General features: G+C 43.4%; 2 protein-coding genes across 2 annotated transcripts in view; both read left to right on the top strand.

Moving 5' to 3' along the window:
• The window catches only part of LOC114265191 (isoeugenol synthase 1), a 40,022-nt gene extending 29,807 nt beyond the window's left edge, over nucleotides 1–10,215 (top strand). The window contains exon 5 of the mRNA XM_028205965.2: nucleotides 9,822–10,215. Within this exon, the coding sequence (XP_028061766.2) occupies nucleotides 9,822–10,021 (200 nt within the window). The 3' untranslated portion in view covers nucleotides 10,022–10,215. The remainder of the gene's footprint in view (nucleotides 1–9,821) is intronic.
• Nucleotides 10,216–10,327: 112 nt separating this feature from the next.
• Nucleotides 10,328–14,325, top strand: LOC145823944 (uncharacterized). Its single transcript, XM_082923519.1, has 2 exons — nucleotides 10,328–13,225; nucleotides 13,319–14,325. Exons 1-2 carry the CDS (start codon nucleotides 12,746–12,748, stop codon nucleotides 13,478–13,480), a joined length of 642 nt encoding a protein of 213 aa, XP_082779645.1. The 5' UTR covers nucleotides 10,328–12,745; the 3' UTR covers nucleotides 13,481–14,325.
• Nucleotides 14,326–14,714: the final 389 nt, after the last annotated feature.

Here is a 14,714-nt window from a genome sequence, read left to right as displayed (position 1 = left end):
GGAGTACGCGGCTGCTCTGCAACAACAGTTTTTGGAAGATGACTCTGATGATGCCTCTAATGAAGATACTCCGGCCGAAAATGTGGACCAGCCAGTTCGGTCGGTGCCCACTGCTGAAGACCTAACTGTAGAACCTCCCAGTGGAACCGTAGCCGAAGTGGCTCGCCCTAGTGTGGATGAGCTCCCTCCGGAGACCGGTCTTCAAGTTGATGCTGATGCGGTTTTCGATGCTGAAATTGATGAACTTTTCTCTTGATTTTTTACTTTTTCTCCTTTGTAACCGAACTAAGCCCCCTTGTAATGACTTCTCTTTGAATGAAAATTTTACTTCTTCTTATTCCGGTTATTGTGTGTATGCTTGCGTTTGTAATGTCTTCTATTACTCCAAGTGTTATTTCGGTTTTTGGTTGGCTAAACTATACTTACCAGCCAACCACTCCTTAGCCGACATAATTACTTTGGCTGAGGAGTATTAAGTGTTGGTTTAATCCAGCCAACCACTCTTCAGCCTTACACTTACTTCGGCTGAAGAGAAACAAGAGTTAGTTTATTCCAGCCACCCACTCTTCAGCCTTACACTTACTTCAGCTGAAGAGTAACAAGTGTTGGTTTATTCCAGCCAACCACTCTTCAGCCATACACTTACTTCGGCTGAAGAGTAACAAGTGTTGGTTTATTCCAGCCAACCACTCTTCAGCCTTACACTTACTTCGGTTGAAGAGTAACAAGTGTTGGTTTATTCCAGCCAACCATTCTTCAGCCATACACTTACTTCGGCTGAAGAGTAACAAGTGTTGGTTTATTCCAGCCTACCACTCTTCAGCCATACACTTACTTCGGCTGAAGAGTAACAAGTGTTGGTTTATTCCAGCCAACCACTCTTCAGCCATACACTTACTTCGGCTGAAGAGTAACAAGTGTTGGTTTATTCCAGCCAACCACTCTTCAGCCATACACTTACTTCGGCTGAAGAGTAACAAGTGTTGGTTTATTCCAGCCAACCACTCTTCAGCCTTACACTTACTTCGGCTGAAGAGTAACAAGTGTTGGTTTATTCCAGCCAACCACTCTTCAGCCTTACACTTACTTCGGCTGAAGAGTAACAAGTGTTGGTTTATTCCAGCCAACCACTCTTCAGCCTTACACTTACTTCGGCTGAAGAGTAACAAGTGTTGGTTTATTCCAGCCAACCACTCTTCAGCCTTGCACTTACTTCGGCTGAAGAGTAACAAGTGTTGGTTTATTCCAGCCAACTATTGAAGTAAGTTTTTCCAGCTAACTTCTAGTTTTTGGTTATTCCGACCAAATGTCCTGTAGCCTGGATCTTTATCCTGGGCTTAGGAAGGGTGTTGGTTTAATCCAGCCAACCCCCGAGTTCGTTTTTCCAGCTAACTATAGAATGCTTGCAATAAACATAGTTTCTAAAACTAACTTTTACAAAGAATATTTTGTGCTAAAAAGAATTGCTCATTTTATTGAAGGAAAGAAAAAATTACATATGTCCAAAAAGGGAAAAGCTAAAAGTAAAATAACTTGAGATTGGCCGTATTCCATGGCCTAGGGATTGCCTTGCCATCCTTGTCTTCTAGGTGGTATGCCCCTTTGCCTGCTAACCCAACCACCTTGTAAGGACCTTCCCAATTTGGGCCTAACTTGCCGTCTCCTGGGATTAAGGTGTTCCCCATTACTTTGCGTAGTACCCAATCCCCAATCTTGAACTGTCTTGGATGAACCTTTTTGCTGTATTTTCTGATTAACTCTCGTTGGTAGGCGGCGATGTGAACCATTGCTCTTTCTCTTCTTTCTTCTGCAAGGTTGAGTTCTAAGGCTATGGCTTCTCCATTTAAGTCTGGATCAAAATTTTCGCTTCGAATTGTGGGGAGGCCAACTTCTAGTGGGATCACCGCTTCCATTCCATATGCTAAGGAGAATGGTGTTTCTCCTGTTGATCGCCGAGGTGTGGTGCGGTAGGCCCATAAAACATGAGGAAGTTCATCCGCCCACTTGCCTTTTGCTTTTTCTAGCCTTTTCTTTAGTCCATCCAAGACGACTTTATTTGATGCTTCTGCTTGCCCATTTGCTTGGGGATATGCCGGTGTGGAATTGTAGAACTCTATCTTGTACTCTTCACAAAAGCTTCTAAAGATCCTGCCGTCGAACTGAGTTCCATTGTCTGAGATCAGTACTTTTGGTATGCCAAACCGAGTGATAATATTTTGCCAAACGAACTTCTTCACATCTTTTTCTTTGATTGATGCCAATGCTTCTGCTTCCACCCATTTTGTGAAGTAGTCTGTTGCTGCGAGAAAGAATTTTCTGCCTCCGGGTGCTGTTGGAAGTGGTCCTACTATGTCCAAGCCCCACATTGCGAAAGGCCATGGGCTAGTTAAGGGTAGGAGTTCTCTTGCTGGTTGATGTATTTGGTGCGCGAATTTCTGGCATTTTTCACACTTCTTCACATATTTTTCTGAGTCTGCTTGCATATATGGCCACCAATATCCTTGCGAAATAGCCCTGTAGGCGAGCGACCTTCCCCCTTGATGACTTCCACATACCCCTTCATGTATTTCGAACAGGAAGGCTTCTACTTTGCTGGGATGAACGCACTTGAGGTAAGGCCCAGAGAATGACTTCTTGTATATTGCCAAGGATGGAGATAGCCAAAATCGCTGCGACTTTGCCCTTATTTTGTTGGCTTCTTTTTTCTCTTCAGGTAGGATGCCGTCTTTCAAGAACAGGATGATGGGATCCATCCAAGAAGGGCCTAATTCTGTGCAACATACTTCTTCTGCTTCGGGGTCTTCTATACTTGGTCTTGGTAAGAAGTCGATGAGTAATGGATGAGGGATCGATGTATCTGCCATTGAGGCCAGGCCTGCTAGCTCGTCCGCTCGGCTGTTTTCCTCCCTGCCAATTTGTTCTATCCTTACCACATCAAACTTCTTGATCTCCGTTCTGACTAGCTCTTGGTACTTGGCCATTCTGTCATCCTTTGCTTCGTATTCGCCAGAAATTTGGTTTACCACTAGCAGTGAGTCACTGTATACCATTAGTTCGGTTGCTTTTATGAAGTGTGCCGACTTGAGTCCTGCGAGAAGCGCCTCATACTCTGCTTCATTGTTGGATGCTGGGAAGCCAAGGTTGATTGCTTGCTCTATAACCAGGCCGTCTGGAGAGATGAGGACTATGCCAAGCCCTGCACCATGTCGGTTGGATGCTCCGTCCACAAAGAGCTTCCACATCTCTCCAACGAATAGTTTCCAGCAAGTGGAAGGATCAGATGATGTAAGAAGGGTGTTTTCTTCAAAGTCCTGGTTGGCTGTCTGCCCTTCGTCCTCTGTTTGAACTGCTGGTGAGCCTTTATTCGTCTCTTTCTTGTTGTCCTTGGTGTGGTCTGCCTTGGTGTTTGATTGACTACCTTCCACTAGGGGTTGCGATATTCCGGCGTCAACTTCCGTCCCTAGTTCGGTTAAGTCAGTCAGGTCGACTGGGCAGATATGATGACTTCCAGGAGTAAACTCTGCGACGAAGTCTGCCAAAGATTGAGCTTTTATTGCGGTCTTTGGTTGGAACTTGATATCGAATTGTCCCAACTCTACTGCCCATTTCAAAATTCGCCCACTGAAGTTCGCCCTTTCAAACAGAGCTTTTAATGGAAAGGCCGTGAGGACGACTATGGTGTGGGCATGAAAGTAGTGCGCCAATTTCCTGGATGCCATCATTAATGCTAATGCTAGTTTCTCCAATGGTAAGTACCTTGTTTCGGCTCCCAACAATGTCTTGCTGACATAAAAGATGGGCAAGTGTTGTATTCCTTCTGCACGAACCAACACTGCGCTGACTGCGTGTTGAGAGACTGCTAGGTATAAAAATAGTTCTTCACCAGGTACTGGAGTGACAAGTAGTGGTGGGGAAGACATGTATTCCTTCAAGCTTTCCAGAGCTCGGTCGCATTCTTCATCCCACTCAAACTTGGCCTTTAAAGCTTGGAAGAACGGTCGTAGTCTGTCCGACGATCTGCTTATGAACCGGTTGAGTGCAGCCGCCATACCAGTAAGATGCTGCACTTCTTTGACTGAGTTTGGTCTCTCCAACTCCTGGATCGCTTTGATCTGAGAGGGGTCGGCTTCTATACCTCGGTTGGTCACCAGGAAGCCCAAGAATTTGCCAGATCCAACTCCGAATGCGCATTTGGACGCATTGAGGCGTAGCTTGTGTTTCTTCAGGATCTGGAACATCTCGCCTAAGTCTTTCAGATGGTCATTCTCATCCTTGCTTTTGACCACCATGTCGTCGATGTACGCCTCCATTGTTCTGCCTAACAATGGTTCAAACATCTTGGTGACCATCCTTTGGAATGTCGCCCCTGCGTTCTTTAGGCCAAAGGGCATGACCTTGTAGCAATATAACCCCCTTGGTGTTGTGAAGGAAGTGACCTCTTGGTCTGGTTCGTGCATGGCGATCTGGTGGTAGCCTCTGTATGCATCCAAAAAGCTAAGTCGGTTATGTCCTGCCGTTAAGTCCACCAGTTGATCTATCCTTGGTAGAGGGAAGCTATCTTTTGGGCACGCCTTGTTGACTGTTTTGTAGTCGACGCAGACGCGCCATTTACCATTCTTTTTTGGCACTACGACGGTGTTGGAGATCCATTTTGGGTAGTGCACTTCCCTTATTGCTCCTGCCTCCAGCAGGTTGCCCACCTCTTCTGCCACTATTTCGGCGTGGTGGAGTGCCGATCTGCGTGTACGTTGAATAACTGGTCTGGCGGATGGGTGGACATTGAGTTGGTGACTGATGAAGTTTGGATCAATGCCTGGCATGTCGTACGGTGTCCAGGCAAACACTTCGATATTAGAGGTCAAGAATTCCATGACCTCTAATCTCTCAGCGCTGGACAATGATGAGCCAAGCAAGAAGAACTTATCCGGGTTCTTCTCATCTATTTTTACCTCCACCAAGTCTTCCACCGCTTTCTGATCAGCTTCTTTGCCGACGTCAGCGAATAGTTCATTACTCTCTGGTTCTTCCACCGAATGAACGTATCCTTTGGCAGCTCGGCTTCCATTTGCTGTGGCGAAGCACTGTTTTGACATGATCTGATCGCCATAGACTTCTTCAATTATACCGGCGTCATTGGGGAACCGCATTACCTGATGGTATGATGACGCCACCGAACGCATGGCATGCAGCCATGTTCTGCCCAGGATGATGTTGTAGGTGGAGGGGACCTTCAATACCCAGAACTCCACCTGTTTTGATACACTTCCAGCTCTGACAGGAAGGATTATTTTGCCGACAGGCCACTCTGGCATGGAGTTGAATCCAATCAGGGGAGAAACTGCGGGTGCCAAGTCTTTGTCCTGCAGCTTTAGTTGCTTGAATGTGTCGTAATACATGATCTCACATGAACTACCCTGGTCAATCAGAATCCGCTTGACGTCAAAGTCCTTGACTCGGAGAGTGACAACCAGGGCATCATTATGGGGGCAGTAAATTCGCTCCAAGTCTCTATCCGAAAAGGACATGACGTTTGTTGCCTCTGTCCTCCCCTTCTTGATGGCGGGTTGGGAACTTAATACTTCCCTAAAGTGTTCAGCCTTCTTGATTGAACCTCTAAGCTCGCATACGCGCTCAGGTTCAAAAACTCCATGAATTACATTGATAATGCCTTGCGGTGGTGCGTCGTTTGGCATTCTGTTGGGTTGGTCATGATCTTGGGGGGCCGGTTGCGCTCCTCCTTCAATGTATTCGTCCAAGTGGCCTGCTGCCACCAATTCTTCTAAATGTTGTCTTAGGGGCGTGCAATTCTCAGTTCGGTGCCCCTTTTCTTTGTGGAAGGTGCACCGTGATCTGTCGTCGTAATTCTTCTGAGCTTCCCCAAGCTTGGCTGGCCACTTGACAAAAGGCTCATCCTTGATTTCGCTCAGAATCCGATATATTGGTTTTTTGAACACCGTGGTTATGGCAGTGCGAATTCTCAGCCATCTTTTGTCTGGGTCTTCTCCGTTATCTCGTCTGCCACGTCCGTTTTTGTTACTTCGGTCCACCGTATTAACCTTTGCTGAGGTTTTCTTTTCTGGTACCGTGGCCACACTTGTTTTGGTTTTGGAACGTGCGCCATCTTCTTCTACCCTGATGTGCTGATGCACTCTCTCCATCAGGGCTTCCATGGTGAGGGGTGGCGTCATTGTAATTGAATCCCTTAGTCTATTCCCTACTGGTAGACCTCTTTTATACTGTGCAATGGCTAGATTGGTTGGGCAGTCTCCAATTTGGTTGAATGTCTCCCAGTAGCGACTGTTGTAAGATCTGAGGGTCTCTTTTTCACCCATGTCGATGGAGAGTAACTGGTCTATTTCCACCGGTGTTTTTGTGTTTGTCCGAAACCTTGTTACGAACGCTTCTGCCAATTGGGCCCAGGAGGCTATGCTACCCTCTGGGAGCTTTTCGAACCAAGTCAGGCCCAGGTCGCCCAGACTTGATGGGAAAAGTATGCACATTAAGGCCTCGTTTCGCCTGTATACGGCCATGACTTGGCGAAAGTGGCTCAAGTGTGAATACGGGTCCGTCTTCCCTTCATATGTATTGAACTTCGGCTGAAGGAAGCCTGATGGTAAGGGTGCGTTTTCGATCGCTGGGACAAACGGCGAGGTCTGTAGTCTTGCCAATGCCTTGTCCGTTGGTTCGTAGGCCGGTCGCGGTATTGGCATTCCAACCTCGACGCTTCCGTGCGTCCGAGGAGCCAACCGTTGTAAGGCCGAAACTCGGTGTGGATCCCTTGCCCTGGCATCTTCCTTGCATCGTGCTTTTTCTTCTAGCACGGTTCGTAAGTCGGATGACCTGGGTAGCTCGGTTTGTCTGGATCTGGTTTGGTGTGAATGTGAAGGCCAGTACGTGCTTCCTTCAGTGTATGATCTTTCGGATCTCATCCTCTCAGACCTGGAGTGACGAGTCCTTGAAGATAAGGAGTGAGTGTCGCCTGTCCTGAGGCTTCTGCTCTCTCCTTGAGAGGGTGTAGTATTCCTACTACGACTTTCTGAGTGGCGAGGGGGCGTCTTATGCTTGCGCCCCTCTCCTGTCGCCACATCTTTAGTCTTCATCTGGCGTTTTAAAGTCTCCATGTCCGCCGCCATTCTTCGAATTAGTTCATCTTGCTCCTTTACGCGATCTTCCAAGGCCTGAGGATCAATCCTCCTCCTTTGTCTGTCAGGACTTTGAGAATGGCGAGGGCTGTTATTCCGCCTTCCCCTGCCACTCCTCCTGGAGTTATGTTGCTGGGGCTCTAGATCTCCCATTGGAGGGACAGGGGGTAATCCTTCTCGCCTTGCGCCCCCGTTTGGTGTTAACCCGTCGACGGCGGACTGTGGTGGTTCTTCAATGTGCGCCATTGAATGAGAAAAGGAGAAGCTTAGTCAAGAGGTTTTTGTTCTTGTCTGTTCATTCCCACAGGCGGCGCCAATTGTACGGGGAAGAAATAATTCTCCTCGTATAATCCTGTTGACCAAATCCACGCTCCTCCGTACGACGTCGCTTTGTCACCTGAAAACACAAACGTGAGCTAGCCGGCGGGTGTGTGCCGGAAACCTCTCCGATGCCTAAGTCAGAAAACTTGACAAATAGACAAAGCTCTAAGTTCTCAGAAAGATTATGTTCAATTACCTCCTCCAAGGTGATGCTTGTAGGCTTTTATAAGTTTCCCGTGACACAATCCTGGTAGGACTTGTATTTCTCCATGCAGAGTCCTCCTAGGATTCATACTCTTAAGGATAATGCTTATCCTTTCACACCCTCCCCCACTGCTTAAACCAAGTGGGATGGTTTTCTTTACGGCCGAACTTCCTTTTGACCGAAGTAAACTTGGCTATACCGAGCCACAGAAGGCCGAACTATCCTTAGCTCGGTCTTCTCCTTCAACTCTTTACTTCGGCTGCCCTGTTCGACCTTGATGCGCTTAGATCAAACTTCCAGGTAACAAGTTCGGACCGACCTAACCGATGAAAGTCACGACCGGACTAATTCCGACACCGGTCTTCTCAGAATATACTGCGACCGGACTAACTCTGAGACCGGCCTAACTGTGAATTGCCTCCAGACCGGAGTAATTTTACTCTTCCTTGGGCTGAAGTAACGATCTCTTCTCGAGCCGGAGTAATTTTGCCTCCTTGGGCCGAAGTAGCTTTGTCTTCCCAAGGCCGGAGTAACTTTGCCCTTCTGGGTCGGAGTATTCTGTACGGCCTTTTTACCTAGTCCACTGCGTTTTGGGCCTAAAAACCAAACTCGAAGTTCGGCCCAATTTTCCCAAAAATTACCCTCTCAGTTAATATTAAAAATGTAAAAATATTTTAAAATTAGTAAGAAAGTGCCCTGTGGCTTTTATTATCATTATTATTTTGTTATGCTTCAAGAACATTGGTTAGCAAGATCCTAATACATTTGATAACCTTCACCAAAAATTACACAAAGTTAAACATAAATAATTTTATTAAATATATAATCTCATACCATAAGCTATGGTACTAAAAAAATGAGGTCCATAGTGTTATTTATTTTTCCCTATTCCTAGGGGTGAAGATTGCGCTGCCGGGCCTGGCCGAGATTGCCCAATTAAAAATAGATTTTGTGTTTGTCAAAAAACAGTCTAACTAGTCAATCAAAACCCAACCTTATTACAAAATATAATTCTCATACTCCTCCATCAAGTCTCTATATGTATCTGGGTTGTTTTTAAAAAAATAACAAACAAACTAGTTTTTAAACAAATAATTGGGACTAAACAACATATTGGACAACAAAATAAATAATACACATCACAATCAGTTCTTTGGAATGTTTTTAGCAACTCTTAGAAATGATTATGAATTTTAAGTAAATAAAATCTGCAGTAAATGGATTGTATATTTTCTAATGTATTATATAAATAAATAAATAAATAATAAAATAAAATAAATATACTAGTGAGCTGGGTTATTGATGTGAATTCCAAGTCTAACCCATTAATTTAATAGACTTAAAATATTGGCCTAACCTGACTTTACGAGTTAAAAATATTATTTTCAAATCCTTAAAAAATAGGATTGAGATGGATAGACTGTCAGTCCAACTTGTCGATGCCCACCCAATGAGTGATTCTATTTGCACCCAAAAAGTAACTTAGTGCACTCAACTAAAATTTTGAAATTTTAATTACTTGGATATCTTAATGTAAATTTACTAATAAGGATAATACATATTAAACCTTAAAATAAAACATTATTTTTTTCATGATACATCCTAATCACTTAGGCCTCGTTTGTTTTCAGAGGTAAAATGGAGGGGATTTATAGTGAGGGGATTAATAGTGATGGGATTGTTAGTGAGGGGATTGATAGTGAAGTGATTAAGTAAAATTGTGTTTGTTTTGATGATAGTTGTTAGTGTAGGAATTGTTAAATTATTTTTATATAAAATAATAAAATAAATAAAAAAATATAAAAAATTAAGCATTAATATTTAAAAAAAAATTCCCAATATAAACTTATAACTCTTGTCTTAATTTGGTCTAACTGATTACAATCATTAACATTTTTTTTTTTGGGTGAAAATACACACATGAATGACATATGTCATATTTTTATAAGCAAAATTATAAACTTGATCCACTCAGTGATTATTTTAACAATTATCAATTGGACTAAAATCAACACAAAATATAAAATGAAATATCAAAATCTAGTCAATTATTACTATAAGGATCAAAATGACACAAAAGATAATATATAAGGACTAGCAGTGTAATTTACCTTATTACTACTGATTTTTATTGGGGTGGTTATTATTTGCAGCTTTACCATATCCAGACAACATACCAGTGGCTATCCTACACAACATATTCATCAAAGGAGATCAGTTGAGGTTTGAGCTAACAGAGGAAGACTTGGAGGCCTCCAAACTCTATCCAGACTACAAATATACTTCTGTGGATGATCTTCTTGACATTTGTTTGGTTAACCCTCCCAAACCCAAACTCTCTGCATTTTCCTGATCAACACTGTATTGCAAATATATATTCAATAAGAAGTTCGATGACAAACATAATGAGATGTAAAAATATCATAAGTGTAGCATTGTTACTACTAATTTCCCCATAAATGTTGTGTATTAGTGGCTTTCATTAATTATCCATATGTATGGAATAAGGATTAATTATTATAGTGATGAGCACTCTTGTTAAGAGTATAAGTTCAAGTGCCAACTGTGTGAGTGATTTTCTTGATCACACTGCCCATTTAGTAATCAGTTAGAGAGCACCGGCAGAATAGATGACTTCATCTAACCTGTAACAGAAAGAGAAGGCTCCGGCGGTGGTTCTTCCACCCGGGGGCACTCTGATGATCAAGTCAGTATATCTCTCAAAGATAATCAAGTGCTAAACTTACTACTCAAAACATAAATTGCGTACCTTAGACCCATAGGGGTGCCTCTCTTTTATAGTTTACTTAATCCTAGTCCCACTAGAAGCCTGACTTCTATGGACTCCAATTCAGTACTTACTTTGGACTCCTCAAGAGATAAAGATAAACTCCCTAAGAGCTTTATCCTCATCTTGACTAAGTCTCCTCTTCATTCTAGGACTCTTGTCCCTTATCCTTTATCCGATTATCTCGGATTTCGATATCTTTGGAGATAACCTCGGCTTACCCGAGATCACCTCGGCGTCATGACCCTGACACGTGGCACCTCGGCTGACACGTCGGCGTCACCTTGCCACGTGTCGGTACAAAAAAATATATTCCCACAACTGCCCCCTAAGTTCTATTACCTCGGCATTTTGAGGTGATGGAACTTATATCGGTACTTCCTCCTGTACATCGGCTCAACAACTCCTCAGCCGAGATCATTCATTTCAGGCCGACATGTTTTCTTCAGCAAACAAGAATTCCAGGGAATTCTTTCACGTGTGTGAGCTGTCACGTATCATTTGCTCAACCGTTTCATTCATGCGTCTCCACCTTATTGGACCGTGCCCATGACGCGCTTGCAAGCCGTCTCTCTCTTACGTGCGCCGTTTGACGCATGCGTTCTTCTAGGCGTATTGATTACTTTTTGCCGCCGTTTTCATTTTTAACAAAACATTCCCCCCTTTCTTCATTTTTCGCTTTTGCATTCGATTTCTCTTCGCTTTTCATCTCTCTAGCTCCTGAATACGCCATTGTTTCAATCTTTTTTGCTCTGAAACTTATTCTGTTCACCCCTTCCGGCGTGTTTTGCACCATTTTGTTGCCTTCACGACCTTCGTCTGATTTCGGCGATCTTTACATCGGCTTCATATTTTCTGGTAAGCAATCTGTTTCTTCTTATTTCAGTTTCTTGAGTTTTTCTGGAATTTCTTGTTTACTACTGCCTTGCTCAAACAATTAATTTGTGAATCATACATCTGAATGTGTTGATTTTGCTTTTTGCTTATGCCTTAAATACATGTACTGTTCACAGTTTTCTTGCACGTCTTGCCACTGTTCTTGGCCTTCAACCCTTTGTATTCTTCATGTTCTTGATAGTCCATCTCTGTTCTTGATTCTGAAACTCCGCTTTTGTTTTCTGTTTTTTGTGTCTTTTCCAGATCTGTGCCTTTGATCTTTATCTCCATAGTTTTAGGTTTGGGATTTGTTTGTAGAACCCACATTTTAGGGTAAAACTGAAACATCCCTTACAAATTTTTACACCAACTAAAACCTAGGTTTTTTGCCGAGGTCCCAATAATCCTATTTGAACCATCTTCTTATTGAAACCCAATACCTTTAGTTATCCTGACATCATGGGTATGTGGGAACATTGGGTAAACACCCCCTCTAAGCTGGAATTTTTTAGGCAAGAGTTTGAAATCCCAGCCGATGTCAATCTGAGGTTGGCTGGGGATGATGACTCCATCATGCCTATAGAAAACTCTACGCCCTTCCCTGTGGTTGCCTTTATCGAGTGTGGACTCCGGCTTCCACTTGACCCATTTTTCCGTCAAGTCCTTCACTTCTTTAAGTTGAACCCAATGCAACTTGCCATCAATTCTTACCGAGTTATCACTGGCACCATAGCCTTAGTAAAACAAGAGAATGCCAGAATTGCACTTGCTGATTTCTAGTACTGTTACACCATGTGTCGTCTTAGAAAAGACACAGACTATGTCTATTACCTTAAGCTGAGATCCACCGAATATAAAATTGTAGCCGACCTCCCAGACTCCAACAAGGGAGCTGGAGACGATTACTTTAGTGTCTCAGGCAATTGGGAGTTTCAGCCAAACGACGACCTCCATCTTTATCCTTTAAGCCGAACTGTTTTAGGGGAAGGAGCTGGTAAGGGCCACCCTTCATAAGTTTTTTCTTATCTCCTTGCATAAATTGTTCAATATTCTTGTTCTAATGTCTGTACTGTTTTTATCTTTGTAGTTCTTCCTCAGCCACCAAAGAATTTTCGCCAATCCTTCTATCCCAGCAAGGATTTGAAAAAACTTATGAATTTGCCAATTCACAAACGAAAGGCGCCTCTGCTTCTCAACTTTATCCCAACTTATAAGTTAGCCTTGCCCGACGTCCTTAAGAGGAAGAAGAAAAGCCTCTCTCTACCTTCTACCACATCTCCATAGACCATATCCACATCTCGGACAGATCAGGGGTCAACTTCTGATCCAGCTGAGCAACCGTCAACTTCAGCTCCATACTTGGTTCCAATTTCACAGCGCCGCCGTCGACGCCGATCAGTCTCTACTGCCGAGATGGGTCGCCCTAAGCTTGTTGCAAAAGATCTTCTGGCCAGCATTCCATCATCTGTTGATGAGCAGCCAACACAAACCCAACCTCCACCGAAGCCGAAAAGAATAAAGAAGGCTCAACCAAAGCCTAAGGTAACTCAGGTTGAGTCTGAAGATACCCTGCCTATCTCAAAGTTAGCGGAGAGTGACAAACCTCAACCCGCTGCTGGGAAGAGGCGCTCTGAAGCCCAACCATCAGATTCCCCGAAATCCAAAAAGCCGAAGTCATCATCCGCTACAACTTCGGGGTCTAAGAAGCCTGCTGCCCCCTGGGCCCCCGAAATTACTTTGGAGGATAAGCCAGTCATGGCAAATGATAATGCCGAGGATATCAATGTCAGCGTTGCGCTTAGCACTGCTCTGCTGTTACCAGGCGATCTGGAGCGAAACGCCGAGTTGAGCGAATACGAAAACTATGCGTTGATGCTTCAATGTTCTGTTCAAGTAAGTGTCCTTCATCTGGCACTTTTTTCTTTTTCTTTTTCTTTTTCATACTTAGAAATTTTTGAAATAACTTTTACCTAGTGTTTTCTCCAGGCCATCCAGCATGGCCACTCTTTTTCTGTTCAGTCTTTCGAAAATCGACAGAAGCTGGTTGAGATGAAGAAGGAGTTCTCTTTCCTCCAGAAGACCAACAAAGGTCTTCAATCAAAGATGAAAAAATTGGAGGACCAAGCCGAGGCTGCAATCAAGGCTTAGACCAACGTCGAAGAGAAGGTCGAGGCTGCTGAAGCCATCAGGAAAGTGGCTAAGTCTCAGAAGAGAGAAGCTGAGGAAAAAGTGGCCCAGGCCGAAAAGGAGCTTTAGAAGGCCTTGGCCACCAAAGACGCAGAAATCAAGAAAGCTGATGAAAAGCCGTATACTCAAGGCATGACCGACGTTACTGAGGCTTATGAACTTCAAGTGAAGTAGGCATGCAACAAGGGTTTCACCCTTGGTTGGATGTCTCTTCTGAAAAAACTCAATGTCCCTGATGACTCGCCTCTGAGGAATGCTGAAGATATTCCTCTTCCATTCCCTCCACTTCCTTCACCAGCTCAGTCCGATGAAGATTCAAAATCTGAAGATGAGGAAAAGGAAGATGCCTCGGTGAGAAAAGCAAAGGAGGCTACTGCGTCCATGTCCCCTCCTCAAAATGAGCAAGTCCTAGACTTAACTTAAGACGAGGATTTTGAGGAGGTTCCCAAGGATGTGATTCCTCCAAAGGTATTATTGGATTCACTTCTTGCTGATAAGAGTATTGATGAGACCCTTACCCAAATTGATGCCGAGATCGCGGAGGAGAAGGCGGCCGAGGTATCGTCTCAACAAACATCTGATCTTCAAATTCAACCATCTGGTGGAGAAGAGTCTTAGCTTCATGTTTTTCTTTTGCTTACTTGTTTTTTGTTTCTTCTTTATCTTTTTGGAACAATGTAAGCCTTTGTATGGCCGATGTGCCCTTTTCTTGGTGAATGCTAATGCAACTTTTCTTTTTCTAAGTGCTTGCACTCTTGTCTTCTCTTTATTACTTCTGCATGATTCTATACTTAGAATATTCTGCATGTCTTTCACACACTTTTCCTTCTTTGTACAATCTTCTCGGGGTGACACACCTCGGATAGACAAACTTCTTGTAAACTTTTAACAAGTGTTGAACATCATAGTGGTTTAACTTAACTAGTAAATTGTCCATAAATTTCAACAAGTGTTAAGTAATGATTTCGGCTTAACTTTAACTTGTAAATTGTTGTAAATTTCAACAAGTGAAGATAAACAATAATCTCGGCTTAACTTCAAATTGTAAATTGCTACAAATTTTAACAAGCGTTAAGCATTACTTCGTTTTAACTTCAACTTGTAAATTGCTACAAATTTCAACAAGTGAAGATAAACAATAATCTCGGCTTAACTTCAACTTGTAAATTGCTACAAATTTCAACAAGCGTTAAGC

Source organism: Camellia sinensis, chromosome 1 (assembly GCF_055761805.1).
Source record: "Camellia sinensis isolate YWXY chromosome 1, ASM5576180v1, whole genome shotgun sequence".
Classification (NCBI taxonomy): Eukaryota; Viridiplantae; Streptophyta; class Magnoliopsida; order Ericales; family Theaceae; genus Camellia; species Camellia sinensis.
This window is presented reverse-complemented; position numbering and strand designations above follow the sequence as displayed.

Excerpts from the sequence above, each read along its gene's own strand:
- LOC145823944 (XM_082923519.1), top strand. The coding sequence starts at position 12,746 with ATGGGTCGCCCTAAGCTTGTTGCAAAAGATCTTCTGGCCAGCATTCCA. Across the intron at positions 13,226-13,318 it reads TGCTTCAATGTTCTGTTCAA|GCCATCCAGCATGGCCACTC; the intron begins GTAAGTGTCCTT and ends TGTTTTCTCCAG.